The sequence below is a fragment of the Schistocerca nitens genome, chromosome 8 (genome assembly GCF_023898315.1).
Source record: "Schistocerca nitens isolate TAMUIC-IGC-003100 chromosome 8, iqSchNite1.1, whole genome shotgun sequence".
Lineage (NCBI taxonomy): Eukaryota > Metazoa > Arthropoda > Insecta > Orthoptera > Acrididae > Schistocerca > Schistocerca nitens.
Genome location: NC_064621.1, coordinates 260583151 through 260601897, shown reverse-complemented (window position 1 = coordinate 260601897; position 18747 = coordinate 260583151). Strand labels below are relative to the sequence as shown.

Below are 18747 nucleotides of genomic sequence, written 5' to 3'. Positions count from 1 at the left end.
AACTCTAAAAAATTCTAGAGAAGATCAACTTCTAAGTATCCTCGAGAGCCTCTAGTGGCCTAAAGTAAGAACGAATTTTTAACGGCCCGTTTGGCACTGTGGTGGAATGGTCGCCCTCCCACGTGGGTTGCCTGGTTTTGATTTTCACCTGATGCAACTTTTTTAACAAAGGTGCATGCTCTACGAGCATATCTATGAAGCACACGTAAATATGAAAAAATGGTAGCACTTGAGATGGGTAACCACTGCACTGATGGTTCGAACGTTGCTTCGCTGATTACATCTTTTTTTTTTTTTTTTCGTCCAGTTCGGATACCTCTTGCATATGACAATAAAATTCATTAAATACACTGTAAGACAAAAAGAAAGACTCACCACGAAGGAAATATCCGAATGGGACTGAAATCGGTAGATGAGATGTACATTTTCAGACATACAAGTGATAACAACTTCAGAAAAATTGGATGATTTATTCAGATAGAAAGAGCTTCACAAATTCTGCAAGTCAACAACGCGTTAGTCCACATCTGGCCCTTGTACAAGCACTTATTCGGCTTGGCTCTGACACAGTTGATGGATGTCTTTCTGAGGGATATCGTGCCTAATTCCGTCCAACTGGCGCGTTACATTGTCAAACTGCCAGGCTCGTTGGAGGACCCTGCCCATAATGGTCCAAACGGAGAGAGATCCGGCCATCTTACTGGCCAAGGTAGGGTGGACTAACACGAAGACAACCAGTAGAAACTCTAGCTTTGTGCGACCGGCATTGTCTTGCTGAAATGTAAGCCCAGGATGGCTTACCATCCAGGACAACAAAACGGGGCTTAGAATATCATCGACGCACCACTGTGCTGTAAGGATACCGCGGACGACAGCCGAATGGGACCTGCTATGAAAAGAAATGGCACCACAGACCATCACTCCTGGTTCCCGGGCCGTATGTTGGGCGACAGTCAGGTTGGTACTCCACCACAGTCCAGAGCGTTTCCGCAAACGTTTTCGCTGGTCATCGGGGCTTAGTTCGAAGCGGCACTCGTCACTGAAGACAATTTTACTCTAGTCAGTGAGATTCCAGGTCGAAGACGTGTCGCGGCACCCGTATTACTACTCTTAAATCATGTCTTTTGCCGGCCGGGGTGGCTGAGCGGTTCTAGGCGCTACAGTCTGGAACCGCGCGACCGCTACGGTCGCAGGTTCGAATCCTGCTTCGGGCATGGATGTGTGTGATGTCCTTAGGTTAGTTAGGTTTAAGTAGTTATAAGTTCTAGGGGACTGATGACCTTAGAATTTAAGTCCCATAGTGCTCAGAGCCATTTGAACCACTTTTGATGTCTTTTAAATCGTGATTAAAAGGATGATACGCGTCCCATAGTGCTCAGAGCCATTTGAACCACTTTTGATGTCTTTTAAATCGTGATTAAAAGGATGATACGCTCATTTACTACACAGAGGCAATCATTCCCAAATTGTATGTAGATAATATGTGATTCTACGTACAGTACCTTCTGAAGAAGACAGTTTTAAAATTGTCGAAACCGTGGTCAAGATCTAACAAACCTGGATTTTGCAGCTGGTTGGTTGTTATTTCCAATACATTGAAGCTCTTGAATGCACAGTTGCTGAATAGCAGCCATGTTCAAAATTTTTCATCTTTACGCCTCAGAGAAAGGTTTGAAGAAAATGCACCTTTATTTAAAAGTAGCGTTGGTCAGCTATTGAACCCAGGAGACCCATTCTACTAACCGTTGTGCCAAAGAGCCACATACACATCGAAGCTTTGTACTCGCATTAACACATTTAAGACGCCCGGGAAAACTTTAAAGTCGGTTTTGTCGAGAGTATTTGAGATTTGCAACCGCCAAAGCAGTTCGATATTTGTGTAGCGAACTTCACGTACCATAAATGTAAAAAATTACGAAAATCCAAATGCCACATTGTCTCCTGGTTACATAAAGCTTCTGCTTGGATTGTGCAGCACATCTTGAACCGACATTTTCTCCTTGTACAAAAGCGTTTCCAGTGGTGTATTCCTAGAAATTGTGCTTCGTATGCCAGATAGTCTTGTCCTCAAATAAACATAGCCGTTTCTGTTCTGTTGGCAGAACTGGCAGCTCCAGTGCCGACGGAGCCCTGCACCTACTTTGGTCTGCCAGATGCTCTCCACGCACCGGACAGGATCAAAGGTACGAGCAAGCGTTTCCCACAGGGCTCCCGCCAGATTAGGGGAACAGTAGTGATTTCAAGATACCGTAGGTTCCAGCACGGAAAAAAAAATATATTCTCCTCTCTTCTAGAAGCAGCCACATTTTTTTACGATAAAATATTTCACTTTACGGAAAGCACAGCCGTTACCCCGTCCGGATAGCCGAGAGCGCTAAAGCAAACGCTTGCGGGACACGGGGAAACGAACCTGGCCCGGATTGAATCCACCTTACGGATTAACAAGGAGGGCTTTTGAGCCGACTACTGGTGGATGTGGTTTTTAGGCGGTTTCCCACATCCTCTTATGTAAATACTGGGCTGTTACCCAAGTCCACTCTCACTTACGCACTACATAGAGACTTAAAACGTTGTCACTCTTGAACGTGACGTCTACACTAGGCACAGACAGATGGGCCACACATATTCCTTCGCATAGAGGTGGGAGGCAATGGTGACGTGAGAAGGGTATCCGGCCCGAAATGGGTCTCTGTATAGGAGCGGGAAAAGGTAAAAAGGGAAAGAATGTAAGCACACTTGTTTCTATAAAATGGGGAAATAACAGAAAATAGCAATATAATGAGAAAACGTACAGCATTTTCTTCACCTGTTAGACATGTTTTGGAAAGCGAGGCAGGTAGCAAACGTCTCTTCAGTATTTAGAAAGAAAAAGAGGGATCAGTGAACTGAATTCCACGTATAACATATACGTAAGAATCATTAACAATAAAGCAATTAGGGCAGCCGTGATAAATGAAGAACAACATGTATTACAGGGACGACACTAACTTTTTCAAAGATGTTGAAAACTACCATCGTTTTGCTGATGACAAATTGCAATCATTCTGTGGCTGTCCCTCACATACCCCGTCCCTTTCCTTCTCTCAACCCCACCTCGGCTCCAAAAACTCACAGGAGCATGCTTCACCATTTGAGAACGGTGCTTGGGTAGCTCAGTTAGTAGAGCACTTGCCGGTGAAAGGCGAAGGCCCCGATTTCGAGTCTCAGTCCGGCACACAGTTTTAATGTACCAGGAAGTTTCAAAAGTTGCTTACTTTTACCATAAAGTATAAAGTATAAATCACAATTTTTTAGGGTATGGCACTTGCTGGTTTCACCATTTAATTTGACCCTGAACTTCCTATCGCTCAGCATGTTGTTCATGAGCTTCAACGTTGTTTTGCATTTGACTCTCTTTGCCAGTTTTAACATGAGACCATTTAGCCATACAGTGTCGTGCGCTGATGTCAGGTCTATGAAGTCTATCCCTGTTTTTTTCTTTTCCTGAAAGCCTCGTTCAATGTGTGTGGTAAGTGCCAGCACCTGGTCGCAGCAGCTTCTTCCTTGTCTAAAACCTGCTTGCTGGTAGTGGACCTATTACGACAGCTGTATCGGCGCCACTGTAGTAGTCATGGAGCGGAGTGATTTTAATTATTGTAACTGTTCCTTGATATCTTCAAAACTGGCTCTGGGACATAGTCGACATCCGAGTACCTCATAGACACTGTTTGTAGACACACGTGCCACCTGTGGAGGAGCGTATGCCACTCGAAAAGTGACACGACAATACTGTCGCATGAGGCGCCACATCTGGTGTATGAATGATCGTTGAACGCAATGAGACGCCGCTCATGAGCAATCCACGCTTCCCTGCTAGCGCTCCACTCCAAATGCAGTTGTTTGTGTTGTGGCAACAATGCATAGGACGGAAAATTCCTAGTTGGAGTGCTGTCAGTCTCCGACGAATGTTGCGGGGTGGCACAGAATCCATTACTTGTTCTCGGATGGCAGTTTCTGATGTGAAGGGATTACGATGTGCTTGGTGCAGAGCGCGGCTATTCTCTCCTACGGTGGACAGACGTAGTCGACTGAACTCTCGATGACGAGTGTGTCTGCCCTCACGTTCCCATGCAGTCCAACATCGGGATACTGTCATATTTGAAGCCCCACACCTCTGGACATTGCACGATTCAACTATCCAGCCAAATGGAGTCCCACGATGACGTCCCATTTTCAGGCCGCTGCTGCCGACGTGTGCTTTGTAGTGCTTCTTTATAATGTTAGCCGTAATTGAAAATGCCGCCGCCTGTGAAATTACATCTGTGATTCGTTTTCTAAATGCAAAGAAAATTAAATCAAAGGAAATTCATCGACAAATCTGCGAGGTTAGAAGATGAGACAGGCTGTTCAATGAAGGACGTAATCAAGTGCATAATGAAGAATGAAGTGGATGCCCGTCTGTGGTTACTGATGAACTGGTTCACATAATTGAAGATTAACCACAACTGTAAGTTTACACTTAGTGCCCTTGCTATGGAAGTTCCGAAAATCTGACGATCACTAATTCATGAAATTGTTACTGAAAAACTGAAATTTCGAAAACTTTGCTCACATTGGGTACCCAAAATTCTTACTGAACAACACAAAAAACAAGGGATGGGCAGTGCACTTCCGTTTTTGACACGCTACAATGAAGAAGGCGATTGTTTTATTTCTCGGGTAGTCACGGGGGAAGATACTTGGGTGTCGTATAACACCCCTGAAACAAAACGGCAATCAATGGAATGGAGGCACACTTCATCCCCAACAAAGGCTAAGCCCAAGCTAATCTTGACACCTCGAAAAGTCATGTGTACCGGTTTTTGGGACGGGAAAGGCATTTTGCTCATTGATTTCTTACCACAAGGCCTAACAATCAATGCACATGGTTGATGCGAGACCATTAAGAAATTGCGCTGCGCAATACAGAACAAGGGCCGAAGATTAGTCACAATTTTTTTTTCCAGAGATAATGCCTGATTTCTCACGGCGAATGTGACCAAACAACTCTTACGGGAATTTCACTGCGACGCATTTGATTATCCTTACTGCCCGGACCTCGCTCCTAGCGACACTCGTCTCTTCTTACACCTAAAATCTGTCCTTGGTGCTGACAGAACATGTTACCACATGGCTGAATACACAGGCGGCAATTTTCTATGAAGAAGGCATACAAAAATTTGTGCCGTGCTGTGACAAGTGCCTACAAAATTTCGGAAGCTATGTAGAAAAGTAGTTCAGTAGTTTTAGATTTTTGTACAATAGATGTTTTTTTCTGTATGTATACACGTTGTTTTATGTAACCAAACGGAACGTACTTTGTGGACAAACCTCATACAAGCATCCGATATTAGAAGCAAAAAAAGTATCAGTAAACAAGGGCTCTAAAATTGATATCTTAAGAGCTATGACCACTTTTTTTATCTTCGATACCGCGAAACAAATCTTTGCTACCGCTGCCTCTCTGCTTCCATATTTTAAGAGGTGATATTGTTAGCAGTGTCTCGCTGTAGCTTGTATTCTTTGATTGCTCTGGGAGAATGCTCGTCAAACTAGAATATGTGAAACGTTAGTTCACTTTATTACATAAGTGAATAAAAGATTAACTTAACTTTGACACACTTCTTTGACGCAGGAGTATTAGATAATTTACAACAGTCCTTGATTAGCAAAGTATCACTTGATGCACCAATTAACAAACTGTTCTCTAGGGGTAAAAGGTAAACAGTTACTAAAGGATAAGTTCATGAGAAACTTTAACAACTCCTTGGTCCTACACTATGATGTTGGCTCACTTACTAAAGGATAAGTTCAACAGAAACTTTAAGAACTCCTTGGTCCTACACTAGGATGTTGGCTCGTTCAGACGAGGCCACGAACTGGGGGAAGAGTTCTTCAATACTCGGTCCTATATGAGCGTCACTGCGAGGGCACTGCCGTGCTGAGAGAAGGGGCGTGTCTTCTGGTGCGCCTCTCATTGTAGTTGCGGATATCAGAGCTACCTTGCTTATGTCTGTTGGATCGATTCACGTTGTCGACTTTTGGTGTGGCATCGCAATCTCTGGACGAGACCACAGATAGTACAGACCGAAACAAGGAAAAAAAGGCCAGTAAACATAGGGTCTAAAAGACATAGCTATGAGAACGTGTTCATCTTCACTACTGTAAAACACATCTCTTCTACTCATCAAGTGCTCATAGCTCTTAAAGTATGCAGTTTACAGCCCATGTTTAATCGACACTTTTTGTTGTTTGTTTGGTCCAAAACACCTCCACTCAAAATATGGAAAGTGGAGAGCTTACAGCAGAAGATATATGTTTCACAGCATCTTAGATTAAGAAATGCGCTAAGGTCTTAAGCTATGCGTTTTGCGTTTTAGAGTCCATCTCTACTGAGACTTTTTTTGCTGCTAGTATCTTGTGCTTTCAACTGCATCCTTTTTTTATCAGTCTTCTGACTGGTTTGATGCTGCCCGCCACGAACTTCTCTCCGGTGCCAACCACTTCATCTCAGAGAAACAACCTACGTCTTTAATTATCTGCTGGATGTATTCCAGTCTCTGTCTCCCTCTACAGTTTTTGCCCTCTACGGTTCCCTCTAGCAGCATGGAAGTCAGTCCTTGATGTCTTAACAGATGTCCTGTCATCCTCTCCCTTCTTGACGATTCTGCACAGAACCTCCTCATTCCTTACCTTATCAGTCCACCTAATTTTCAACATTCGTCTGTAACACCACATCTAAAACGCTTCGAATCTCTTCTGTTCCGGTTTTCCCACAGTCCATGTTTCACTACCATACAATTCTGTGCTCCAAACGTATATTCTCAGAAATTTCTTCCTCTATTTAAAGCCGATATTTGATATTAGTAGACTTCTCTCGGCCAGGAATGCCTCTTCGCCAGTGCTAGTCTGCTTTTGATGTCCTTCTTACTCCGTCCGTCATTGGATATTTTGCTACCTACGTAGAAGAATTCCTTAACTTCATCTAATTCGTAACCATCAATCCTGAAGTTAAGTTTCTCGCTGTTCTCATTTCTGCTACTTCTCATTACTTTTTCTTTCTTCGATTTAGTCTCAGTCCATATTTTTTACTCATTAGACTGTCAATTACATTCAGCAGATCATGTAATTCTTCTTCACTTTCATTCAGGATAGCAATGTCATCAGCGAATCGTTCCATTGATACCCCTTCACCTTAAAATTTAATTCTGTTTCTGAACCTTTCTCTTATTTCCATCATTGCTTCTTCGATGTACAGATTGAGCACTAGGGGTGAAAGACTACATCTCCGTCTTACAGCCTTTTTAATCCGAGCACTTCGTTCCTAGTCTTCCGTCTTGGTTCTTGTACACATTGTATGTATATTACCCGTCTCCCCTGCAGCTTATCCCATGCATTTAATGCCCTGTAAACCTATGAGGCCTCGTAACTAAATAGAGACAACACTAATGCACTCTGGTGGCCGTTCCATCTGTCACAGACATTTTGCAACTCCAATCATTTATACAGGGTGTTACAAAAAGGTACGGTCACACTTTCAGGAAAAATTCCTCACACACAAAGAAATAAAATATGTTATGTGGACATGTGTCCGGAAAGGCTTACTTTCCATGTTAGAGCCCATTTTATTACTTCTCTTCAAATCACATTAATAATGGAATGGAAACACACAGCAACAGAACATACCAGCGTGACTTCAAACATTTTATTACAGGAAATGTAATGCCCCCATAAATGAAAGTCAAGAGGGTTGAGGTCAGGAGAGCGTAGAGGCCATGGAATTGGTCCGCCTCTACCAATCCATCGGTCACCGAATCTGTTGTTGAGAAGCGTACGAACACTTCTACTGAAATGTGCAGGAGCTCCATCGCGCACGAACCACATGTTGTGTCGTACTTGTAAAGGCACATGTTCTAGCAGCACAGGTAGAGTATCCCGTATGAAATCATGATAACGTGCTCCATTGAGCGTAGGTGGACGAAACTAAAATGAGCTCTAACATGGAAATTAAGCGTTTCCGGACACATGTCCACATAACATCTTTTCTTTATTTGTGTGTGAGGAATGTTTCCTGAAAGTTTGGCCGTACCTTTTTGTAACACCCTGTATGATTCAAGTGTACGAAATTACATTCACATCCGATCGTGTCTTCTGGCAGCTTCACATTTTTTGCCAGCGATTGTACAAAATCCTTTAGTATTATGTTCTGCGGATCCGCTGCTGACCTTTACCGGCGCCTTCGCTGTCGACAGATGCGCACACGGCGCTGCAGCACCTGTCGTCCAAGATGGCGCTGGACTGCTCGGCGTGCCACCAGCTGTACAGCGGCGGCGTGCTGCCCACACACTCGCCCGACGCCAAGCTGGCGCCATAGGGCGCGGACGCGCCTCGCCGCCTGCCACACGCTTCCAGCCGGCGCCCACCCGCCGCTCCTCCCAGTCCTCCGGCGTGACGTCAGCTGCAAGAGGCGCGCTGCTCCGCTCCACTACTTCCGTGCGTCTCCAGGGAGACGTCACAGCGCGCAGTCGAGGGCCGCCGATAGACTTCGACAGCGCAGCATCGACGATTCGTAGCACCGGCTTTCCATCCGTACGCCTTTCTACGAGATCACTGTGGGAGCGAGTGTTCTACATTTCCCGATCGTGTGGCACAGACCTAGTGACCTATAAATAGTCACAAGTTAGAGAAGTGTTGTGATAGTTTAAAAAGTTTTAAAGTATTATGGAGAGCAGAACTATATCCTAGACTGTGTGTATTCTCCAAAGAGTAGGCAAGCAGCCTCTTTCTTGCATTTGAACCGATAAAGCACTCGTGGTACGAATATTGTATGCAGTGGACTTCGATTTCGAGTAACTTTGTCTACAGAAACCCATGCACAGAGAAACTCGCAGCAGTGTGACTAAGCACCGTTAGCATATTTCTCCCAAAGTCTACTTCACAATCTCTGATGATAGTAGTTGTGCATTACTACTCAGAAAACAGGAGAGTCTCACTCTTTTTACGGACGAAATATTCTATCACACCAGTGCTCTTAAAAGAAAAGTGAGGGTGAACTGTGTCCAGGTCCAGTAACGAAATACTTGTGTAATTTCGGACATAACGTACAACATGCTCCTAGTGAACACCACAGAGATGTTTACTTATAAATTTTTAACAATATTTTGCTTTTGGCCGCTGAAAGTGCTGATGCTTCGAAACTGAAACGTATACCACGACATGAAACAGTAGTAGCCCATTGATTAATGACTAATGTTTAAAATAGACTTTCACTGTAGAGCAGATACAATCCCGTTGAAGCTATTGTAGTGCACAAACATCCAACTTCTCAATTTCTGTCTCCTGTTACTGTCATGGATACTCAAAGTGTTAGATTTCACGTTGACTGTAGGCATCCAATGTCGTACAACGAGTTGTCTCAAAAAGTCGTCACAGTTTGTGTGGTGCACAGTCCAAATACCGTGCTAGAGTGGACGGTATACCTATGAAAACTGAAGAAGTGATTTTGTGTCCAAATGACATCACTGGTCCTCAGTGTTATACTGTCTTGGTCCTGAAAATTGAAATTTATGTTCTTGTTACCTTTACACATTTAAGAATGTACATGTATATGATCACGCAAGCGGCGTAACTTGATGAAAGGCTGCATGTCGCTTACCGTCTAATACTATGTACAGTTAGCAATAGACTTCCGCATACATTAGCACGCACTGTAATGTTGAACGCTTCGCGTTATGTTGTACGATATTAAATGGGTTGTTATTTATGCGTTTAAACAGTTTTCTTTTATTCTACAACGCTTACATAGAACTGTTTCATCAACCACTGTGATTTACAGCTGAAATGTGTCTTTACAGCATTCTGGACGCTTCGAGAACATCTGCAGGTAAGTGGAGAAGCGTGGTTGCCGACAAGTAAGTAAGATTTGCAACCATCTCTATGATATGTAACAAAATTGTGGTGTCAAATTATGCAGACAGGTTTCAAATGTTCAAATGTGTGTGAAATCTTATGGGACTTAACTGCTAAGGTCATCAGTCCCTAAGCTTACATATTACTTAACCTAAATTATCCTAAGGACAAACACACACACCCATGCCCGAGGGAGGACTCGAACCTCCGCCGGGATCAGCCGCACAGTCCATGACTGCAGCGCCCAGACCGCTCGGCTAATCCCGCGCGGCAGACAGGTTTCTAAACTCATTTTGTAATGAGTGACCTAATGGTCGGAAATGAATATTTCAAGTGTTACGAGATCTTCAGTGAATAATACAAGTGAGACAGGTTTCTGTAAACTGTGTCTCTCTCCAACGGAGAAATGATACAGCCAAACGGTTACAAATAATTTTTTTAATACATTGAACTAGGTTTCGACACCTCCAAAGGTGTCTTCATTAGAACGAAATTTTAACAACGGTAAAGTTACAATGCGTGAGGGCAGTAGCCAAAGCTTCGAGTAGACATACTCAAGTCAAAAATTGAAAATGATGTTGTTCATTGCAAGGTATACGTACCAAAGGCTGGAACATTTTTAATTTTTGACTTGAGTATGTCTCCTCGAAGTTTTGGTTACTGCCCTCTCGCACTGTAACTTTACCGTTGTAAAAATTTCGTTCTGATGAAGACATCCTTAGAGCTGTCGAAACCTAGGTTAATGTATTAAAAAAATTTTATAACCGGTTGGCTGCATCGTTTTTGTGTTGAAACTTATATACGGTTGCTGCAAGACAGTAATGTTCAAAATTGTGCTAGTATTTCCTTTACAACCAAAATGACGCATCGTCATTGATGGTTCTACCTTGAAGAAATACACAGTCGCTATTTTGTAAACTGCTTGTGTTTCTACTGTTTGTGTTCGATTCCCGGCGTGGTCAGGGATTTTCTCTGCCTCGTGATGGCTGGGTGTTGTGTGATGTCCTTAGGTTAGTTAGGTTTAAGTAGTTCTAAGTTCTAGGGGACTGATGACCATAGATGTTAAGTCCCATAGTGCTCAGAGCCATTTGAACCATTTCTACTGTTTGTGTTTTCTTTACATGCAGAATGACGTATCGTCATTGATAGCATTGCCTTGAAAAAAAAAAAAAGGTCGATTATCTGTTGTGGTGATGTTAGAACGGATATTATGACGCAACAGTTCTGTAGTTTTGTGATTCCTCTTATGTACGAAGGCAACATGTTTTGGAAAGTCATGATCCAATTATCAAGTTCTGTAAGCAAGGCAAACATAGCTCGTTATTTTACATACTAAAATATATGTATCTCATATCTAACTACGTGGGGTTCTCAAAAATATGGAAGCACCAGAATCACAACACACTGTCATGCCTAATATGGTGTTTTCGAGGGAATATTATACCATAATTCCTGCAACATAGTAGCAAGTTCAGGTAACAATGAAGAAGACGGATAGCGATCACGCACAATTCTCACCAACGTGGACCACAAAGACTCAATAATTTTGGTGACTGCGGTAGCCATAGGAGATGTGACAATTCGTCCTCACAGAAATATACTACTGGCCATTGAGTCGAACAGAGCTTGGATGGCGTGTACAGGTACAGCTGCCCATGCATCTTCAACACGATACCACATTTCATCAAGAGTAGTGACTGGCGTACTGTGGCGAGCCAGTTGCTCGGCCACCATTGACTAGAAGTTTTCAGTTGGTGAGAGATCTGGAGAATGTGCTGGCCAGGTCAGCAGTCGAACATTTTCTGTATCCAGAAAGGCCCGTACAGGACCTGCAACATGCGGTCGTGCATTATCCTACTGAAATGTACGGTTTCGCAGGGATCGAATGGTGGGTAGAGCCACGGGTCGCAACACATCTGCAATGTAACGTCCACTGTTCAAAGTGCCGTCAATGCGAACAAGAGGTGACCGAGACGTGTAACCAATGGCACCCTATACCATCACGCCGGGTGATACGCCAGTATGGCGATGACGAATACACGCTTCCAATGTGCGTTAACCGCGATGTCTCCAAACACGGATGAGACCATCATGATGCTGTAAACAGAACCTGGATTCATCCGAAAAAATGACATTTTGCCATTCGTGCACCCAGGTTCGTCGTTGAGTACACCATCGCAGGCGCTCCTGTATGTGATGCAGCGTCAAGGGTAACCGCAGCCATGGTCTCCGAGCTGATAGTCCCTGCTGCTGCAAACGTCGTCGAACTGTTCGTGCAGATGGTTGTTGTCTTGCAAACGTCCCCATCTGTTGACTCAGGGCTCGAGACGTGGCTGCACGATCCATTTCAACCATGCGGATAAGATGCCTGTCATCTCGATTCCTAGTGATACGAGGCCGTTGGGATCCAGCGCGGCGTTCCGTATTACCCTCCTGAACCCACCGATTCCATATTCTGCTAACAGTCATTGGATCTCGACCAACGTTAGCAGCAATGTTGCGATACAATAAACCGCAATCGCGATAGGCTACAATCGGACCTTTATCGAAGTCGGAAACGTGATGGTACGCATTTCTCCTCGTTACACGAAGCATCACAACAACGTTTCACCAGACAACGCCGGTCAACTGCTGTTTGTGTATGAGAAATCGGTTGGAAACCTTCCTCATGTGAGCACGTTGTAGGTGTCGCCACCGGCGCCAACCTTGCTCTGAAAAGCTAATCATTTGCATATCACAGCATCGTCTTCCTGTCGGTTAAATTTCACGTCTGTAGCACGTCATCTTCGTGGTGTAGCAATTTTAATGGCCAGTAGTGTAGTCCTTGAAGATGCTGGCTGTGTGAATAGAGGCCCTGTCGCCTTGGAACACAGCATCACCATTTGGGAACAAACTTTCTACCATGGGATGGACCAGATCCCTCAAAACGGTCACATAATACTCGGTAATAACCAGACCTTGCAGAGTAACCATGGGACCTATGGAATCCCACACTGCTGGGACACAAACAGAAGTTGTAATCAGTGTGAAACGAGACTCATTCGAAAGATGAGATTTTTTCGCTGCTCCATAATCCAGGTTTTATGGCCGCAGCGCCACGTTTTCCTGTTAAGTGCATTTGCATCATTGGTGAGTGGTTTTGTAATTCCTGTTCGTCCTGTTATTCCTTGAAAGGGTGCTCTCTTCCTGCTGTTTTGGTGCTGACAGGTATCGCGAGTGCGACATTCAGTTCTGTAGTGACTTTTGCAACTATCGTCCTCTTTTTTTTTTCTTCACTGTCCACGTCAACGACCTCAACTCACACTTTCATTCGTGTTGTAACTGATCAGATGATATTTTTCCACTTTTTCTGTATGCGGTATAAATCTTCGCTATCGAGCACCATCAATTTGCCCATGTTCCAATTCGCTTAGATCCAACATACGTCTCTAAAAACTACACAGAATACCGTCCTGAGCATGACTGACACTTACAACGTATTGAAGGTATTAGACAGGTCCCGTTCGTGGTCAAACACAGCAGCGCCACCTATGGGCTTGGCTATCATCTGTATTAATGTTCAAGCATGCATTTCTCGCAGTGTTTCCAAATTTTTCACGAACCCCTGTATGTTTTCCATGCAGTACACGTACCTTGAAATTATCGTGCCATTAAGGACAGGCAAGCCGGCCGAAGTGGCCGTGCGGTTCTAGGCGCTGCAGTCTGGAACCGCGAGACCGCTACGGTCGCAGGTTCGAATCCTGCCTCGGGCATGGATGTGTGTGATGTCCTTAGGTTAGTTAGGTTTAATTAGTTCTAAGTTCTAGGGGACTAATGACCTTAGAAGTTGAGTCCCATAGTGCTCAGAGCCATTTTTTGAAGGACAGGCAAAAATTTGCAAGCGACAAAACTGCATTGTCAGTCGTATAGAATCCATTCCACATGTAACGTGGTATAATCGGAATTAATGGTGGCACTTAACAATCTTACTAAACTCTGCAAATTGGCTAACGAAAATTCACTGCCAATCACCTATCAAAGATTGTAACATCCTATTCGTTTATATCGGTGCCAGTTGACGAAAAACTAGACTTAAAGACATCTGAACGTCTCTGTGTTTATATAACACCGATACCTAAAAATATTCTTACTCATAAATTAAAATGCTTTTCATTTATTGAGATCCAGTAAACACACGGGCAGCTTGAATATTTTGAATTTAGAAGGCCAGGATTATTTGTTAAAGAATGCAGATGAAATATAAATATTTTGCGCTTTCACTGGAGAACGACTCAAAAGTCTTAAAAGAAAAGTCGGACGTGGCCAGTGGGCTACTCTAGGGCCAATTTAGCGACGTTCTTGGGAAAAGAGGCAACCATACCTAATTTCCTTTAACAGTAAAATGCATTTTACTTTTCCAGTTTGGAATTCGTAATGCATGCAGTGAGCGCAGTTTGGGAGCTCATGGGTCAAGAGTTAATCGTATTGATTTAATTAGTTACCAAGGTTTACGAACGTTTGAGATACCAGTGAATATTATAAAATTCTGTCAAATCTCAATACATGCAAAGCATTGTAACATATGAGTAACGATGTTTATAGGTATTGCTATAACATAGACATGCAAACATTCGATAATCTCTGGGGCGACAGCAGTATCGTTGTTTGCCACCGACGAGTACGGAACTGTGTCACAAACTGTGACAGGTGACTGACAGTATATTTTCGTTACTCGGTGAACAGATCTTGGTCAGACTGTTAAGTGCCAACAGCAATTTCTAACGTTGTACCAAGTTGTACGTAAAATTGAATCTTGTGTACATTTGAAAACGCAATTTTGCAGCTTGCAAATTTTCACTTTGCGTAATGGCATAATATTTTCGCCGGCCGCGGTGGCTGAGCGGTTCTAGGCGCTTCAGTCCGGAACAGCGCGACTGCCACGGTCGCAGGTTCGAATCCTGCCTCGGGTATGGATGTGTGTGATGTCCTTAGGTTAGTTAGGTTTAAGTAGTTCTAAGTTCTAGGGGACTGATGACCTTAGATGTTAAGTCCCATACTACTCAGAGCCATTTCAACCATTTGAATCATAGTATTTTCAAGATACGTGCACTACATGAATAACATAGATAGAATCAGCCAACACCAGTATGCGACATAGGAGGCTCAAGTTCTATGGGCACCTACAACGAATGAACAACAATAGGCTTACCAAGATCTTCTCATTGGTTAAAAGCTACAAGACTGGAAGCCTGTGGCTTAAAGAAACTCTAAAGGACTTGGATTCGGCTGGGATCTCTGACCTTGAGGTAGAAGATCGTACCAAATTTCGTGTTATGGTAGAGTCTTAGACACCACCACCTGGAGTCCCTAAACGTCGGAAGCTCTTTTCACAGGAGAGGAAGGAGAACTTATCAGCAGGGGTCAAGAGATATTGGGAACGCAAGAGAGCATCGAAGAATAACCAGTCATAAGCGCTCCTTAGTGGGCTTAAATCAATAAAAAATAGACAGATATTCAGTACGTTAATGTCAGTACATGAAATAATGTGAAATAAGGAGTTGTGGCCCGTGCTCACAGAACTTCATAACAGGATCATGATTTGCCCAAAATGTTGCCTTTTTTCAAATTAAATAAATCACACATTTTGACATTGATCATTACCAATGCGTCATGATCTTCGTACTGAATACGCAATCGGCTGTCATCTGTGTTCGGTGCTTTTTAACACTGTTAAACAGCTCATGCCGGCTTGTTGAAGAGGAAGAATTAATCTTTATAGGAATTCGCGGATGTCCTTTCAACCTATACAGTGCCGGGAATGCAGAACGAATGTGAAGAGAAATTTTTTCAACAGTGGCCATCCCACTAGTAAGAAATTAATCGTCATCGGCAGAAACGTCCCCTTCACGACCCAGAGAGCCCGACAAAGAATTACTCGCACTTTAGAGTTTGAAATGATCTGTGCACACCATTAAGCATAATAAAACTTACCAGTAAAACGCACAAATCAAATTATACAGTACTGTTGAGCAGAAATTACACCCCGAACGTCAACACCGCATGCAAGCAATGAAACCAAATATCACACCCAAAGTTCATTTCTGTCACTGGATTATGTTGTAATGCATGAAATGTAATTGCTGAGCTATTCTTTGAATAATTAGTATAAACTAAAGTAGCAGCTGTAACCTGTAACTAGTCAATACCATGAAAAAACTAAATATTTGTATTCATCGATGAGTTCCTTATCCAAAAGTACAGTGGAAAGTCATTTGTCCGGCCTAAGTGGGACTTCAGATCGTCTAGATAATACAAATTGCGTGCAGTCCGGAAAGTGAGAAGAAAATATAATGGCATTACACAAGACTCTCGCTAATACGGCCATTTCTGGCACATATGGGAGCCGGATTAGCGGAAGTGCCGGATTATTGAGTGTCTGAAATTTATTTTATTCGTTTCTTTTGTTTTTTTATTTATTTTGAAAACATATGGGATATAGTGTACTGTACTTTATTAACCGAAGGATACAATTTTAAAACGTAGAGGATACACTTTATTAAATATATTAATTTTCAAAAATAACTTAGTCCTTGAGTGTATACTGTACATAATTACACAGTCGTATCACTCACTATGAAACATGTCCCTAATTTTTAACTGACGCAATAATGATACGCGACGGTGGCATGTGTTATCACGAACCGCTTTACAAGCGTTACATCAGTACTGCATGTATCCGGTTGTTGCATAATCTATTCCAGGAAGATCTCGGCAGCTTCAGCACCAGCAGTGTGACAAATCTTCATGCTCTCTCCTCCTGTGTCCTCTTCTTCATCACTTTCATCATTACTTTCTTGCACGCTTATGATTATTTCTTCAACTGTTAAAGTTTAGTCCGTATCACAGTTTTCCCCATTCAGCCACTTAGTAACATTTTCATCATCAATTTCTTCTCCTCCTGGAAGGTTGCGGAACATGTCAGTGTACAAAGTAATTGATAATTCCGAATTGACTGGCTCATCGCTGTCACTCACTACTCGATCCAACTCGGCATCAATACAGGGTTATTACAAATGATTGAAGCGATTTCACAGCTCTACAATAACTTTATTATTTGAGATATTTTCAAAATGCTTTGCACACACATACAGAAACTCAAAAAGTTTTTTTAGGCATTCACAAATGTTCGATATGTGCCCCTTTAGTGATTCGGCAGACATCAAGCCGATAATCAAGTTCCTCCCACACTCGGCGCAGCATGTCCCCATCAATGAGTTCGAAAGCATCGTTGATGCGAGCTCGCAGTTCTGGCACGTTTCTTGGTAGAGGAGGTTTAAACACTGAATCTTTCACATAACCCCACAGAAAGAAATCGCATGGGGTTATGTCGGGAGAGCGTGGAGGCCATGACATGAATTGCTGATCATGATCTCCACCACGACCGATCCATCGGTTTTCCAATCTCCTGTTTAAGAAATGCCGAACATCATGATGGAAGTGCGGTGGAGCACCATCCTGTTGAAAGATGAAGTCGGCGCTGTCGGTCTCCAGTTGTGGCATGAGCCAATTTTCCAGCATGTCCGCGGGCTACGCGTGAAACTTCCACGCACGCGTTCAACCGTTTCTACGCTCACTGCAGGCCGACCCGTTGATTTCCCCTTACAGAGGCATCCAGAAGCTTTAAACTGCGCATACCATCGCCGAATGGAGTTAGCAGTTGGTGGATCTTTGTTGAACTTCGTCCTGAAGTATCGTTGCACTGTTATGACCGACTGATGTGAGTGCATTTCAAGCACGACATACGCTTTCTCGGCTCCTGTCGCCATTTTGTCTCACTGCGCTCTCGAGCGGTCTGGCGGCAGAAACCCGAAGTGCGGATTCAGCCGAACAAAACTTTATGAGTTTTTCTACGTATCTGTTGTGTGTCGTGACCATATGTCAATGAATGGAGCTACAGTGAATTTATGAAATCGCTTCAATCATTTGTAATAGCCCTGTACATGACCGCAGTTTTCTGCAGCTCTTGATTATGATAGCGCTCTCCACTTTATCCCATGCTTCGGCTACTTGGAAAACAACATCACGTCGTTAATTTCTTTCCACGCCTTCAGCATAGTCTCGATAGAGTCGTATTCACTTTCGTTCAGCAAGGAGACGAGAAGTGAATGTCGATAATGTTTAATTGATTCCAAAATTCCCTGGTTCATGGGCTGAATTAGGGCTGCCACATTGGGTGGAAGAAAGAGTTCTTGTATGCCATCGAACTATAGAGAAACATCTAAAGGATGACTGGGAGCATTTTCAATTATAATGATAGCTTTCAGAGGAAGCCTTTTCTTCTTTAGCTCTTTTCTCACAGCTGGTTCAAACTTTTCATGGAACCACCGAGAGAATATTAGTCTGTCCATCCACGCTTTCTTCCGAGAACAATACTGCACTAGACACTTATGTGTATTGAAACCAACGTGGATGTTGGCATTTTCATATCACCATAAGCTGTAGTTTACGACCCCATTTTCATTACAACACACCATTAATGTAACGCGCTGTTTCTGTTGCTTGTAACCACGAGCTTCCTTCTCGTTGTTGGCAGCTGATGTTTTTGAAGGAAGCATCCCTTAAAGGAGTCCTGTTTCATCAGTATTATTTATACAAGGCATCCGCAGTTAAATCTTCTTCCTCTATTATCTTCCGTATCTTGCTTATAAACTCATCAGCATCCTTATCGTTAGCTGAGAGACTTTCCCCGGTGACTCTCAGCTGCCGAATGCCATGTCGTTTTCCAGTTTCAAGCTAACATTCGCTCGCTGCAAACAAGTTACTACCGCAAGTTGTTTGTTA

General features: G+C 43.2%; 1 protein-coding gene across 1 annotated transcript in view; it reads left to right on the top strand.

The window, feature by feature from the left end:
- LOC126199511 (ski oncogene) overlaps positions 1–8392 on the top strand; it is a 221401-nt gene extending 213009 nt beyond the window's left edge. The window contains exons 11-12 of the mRNA XM_049936434.1: positions 2103–2183; positions 8271–8392. Of these exons, the coding sequence (XP_049792391.1) occupies positions 2103–2183; positions 8271–8392 (203 nt within the window). The remainder of the gene's footprint in view (positions 1–2102; positions 2184–8270) is intronic.
- The last annotated feature ends 10355 nt before the right edge of the window (positions 8393–18747 follow it).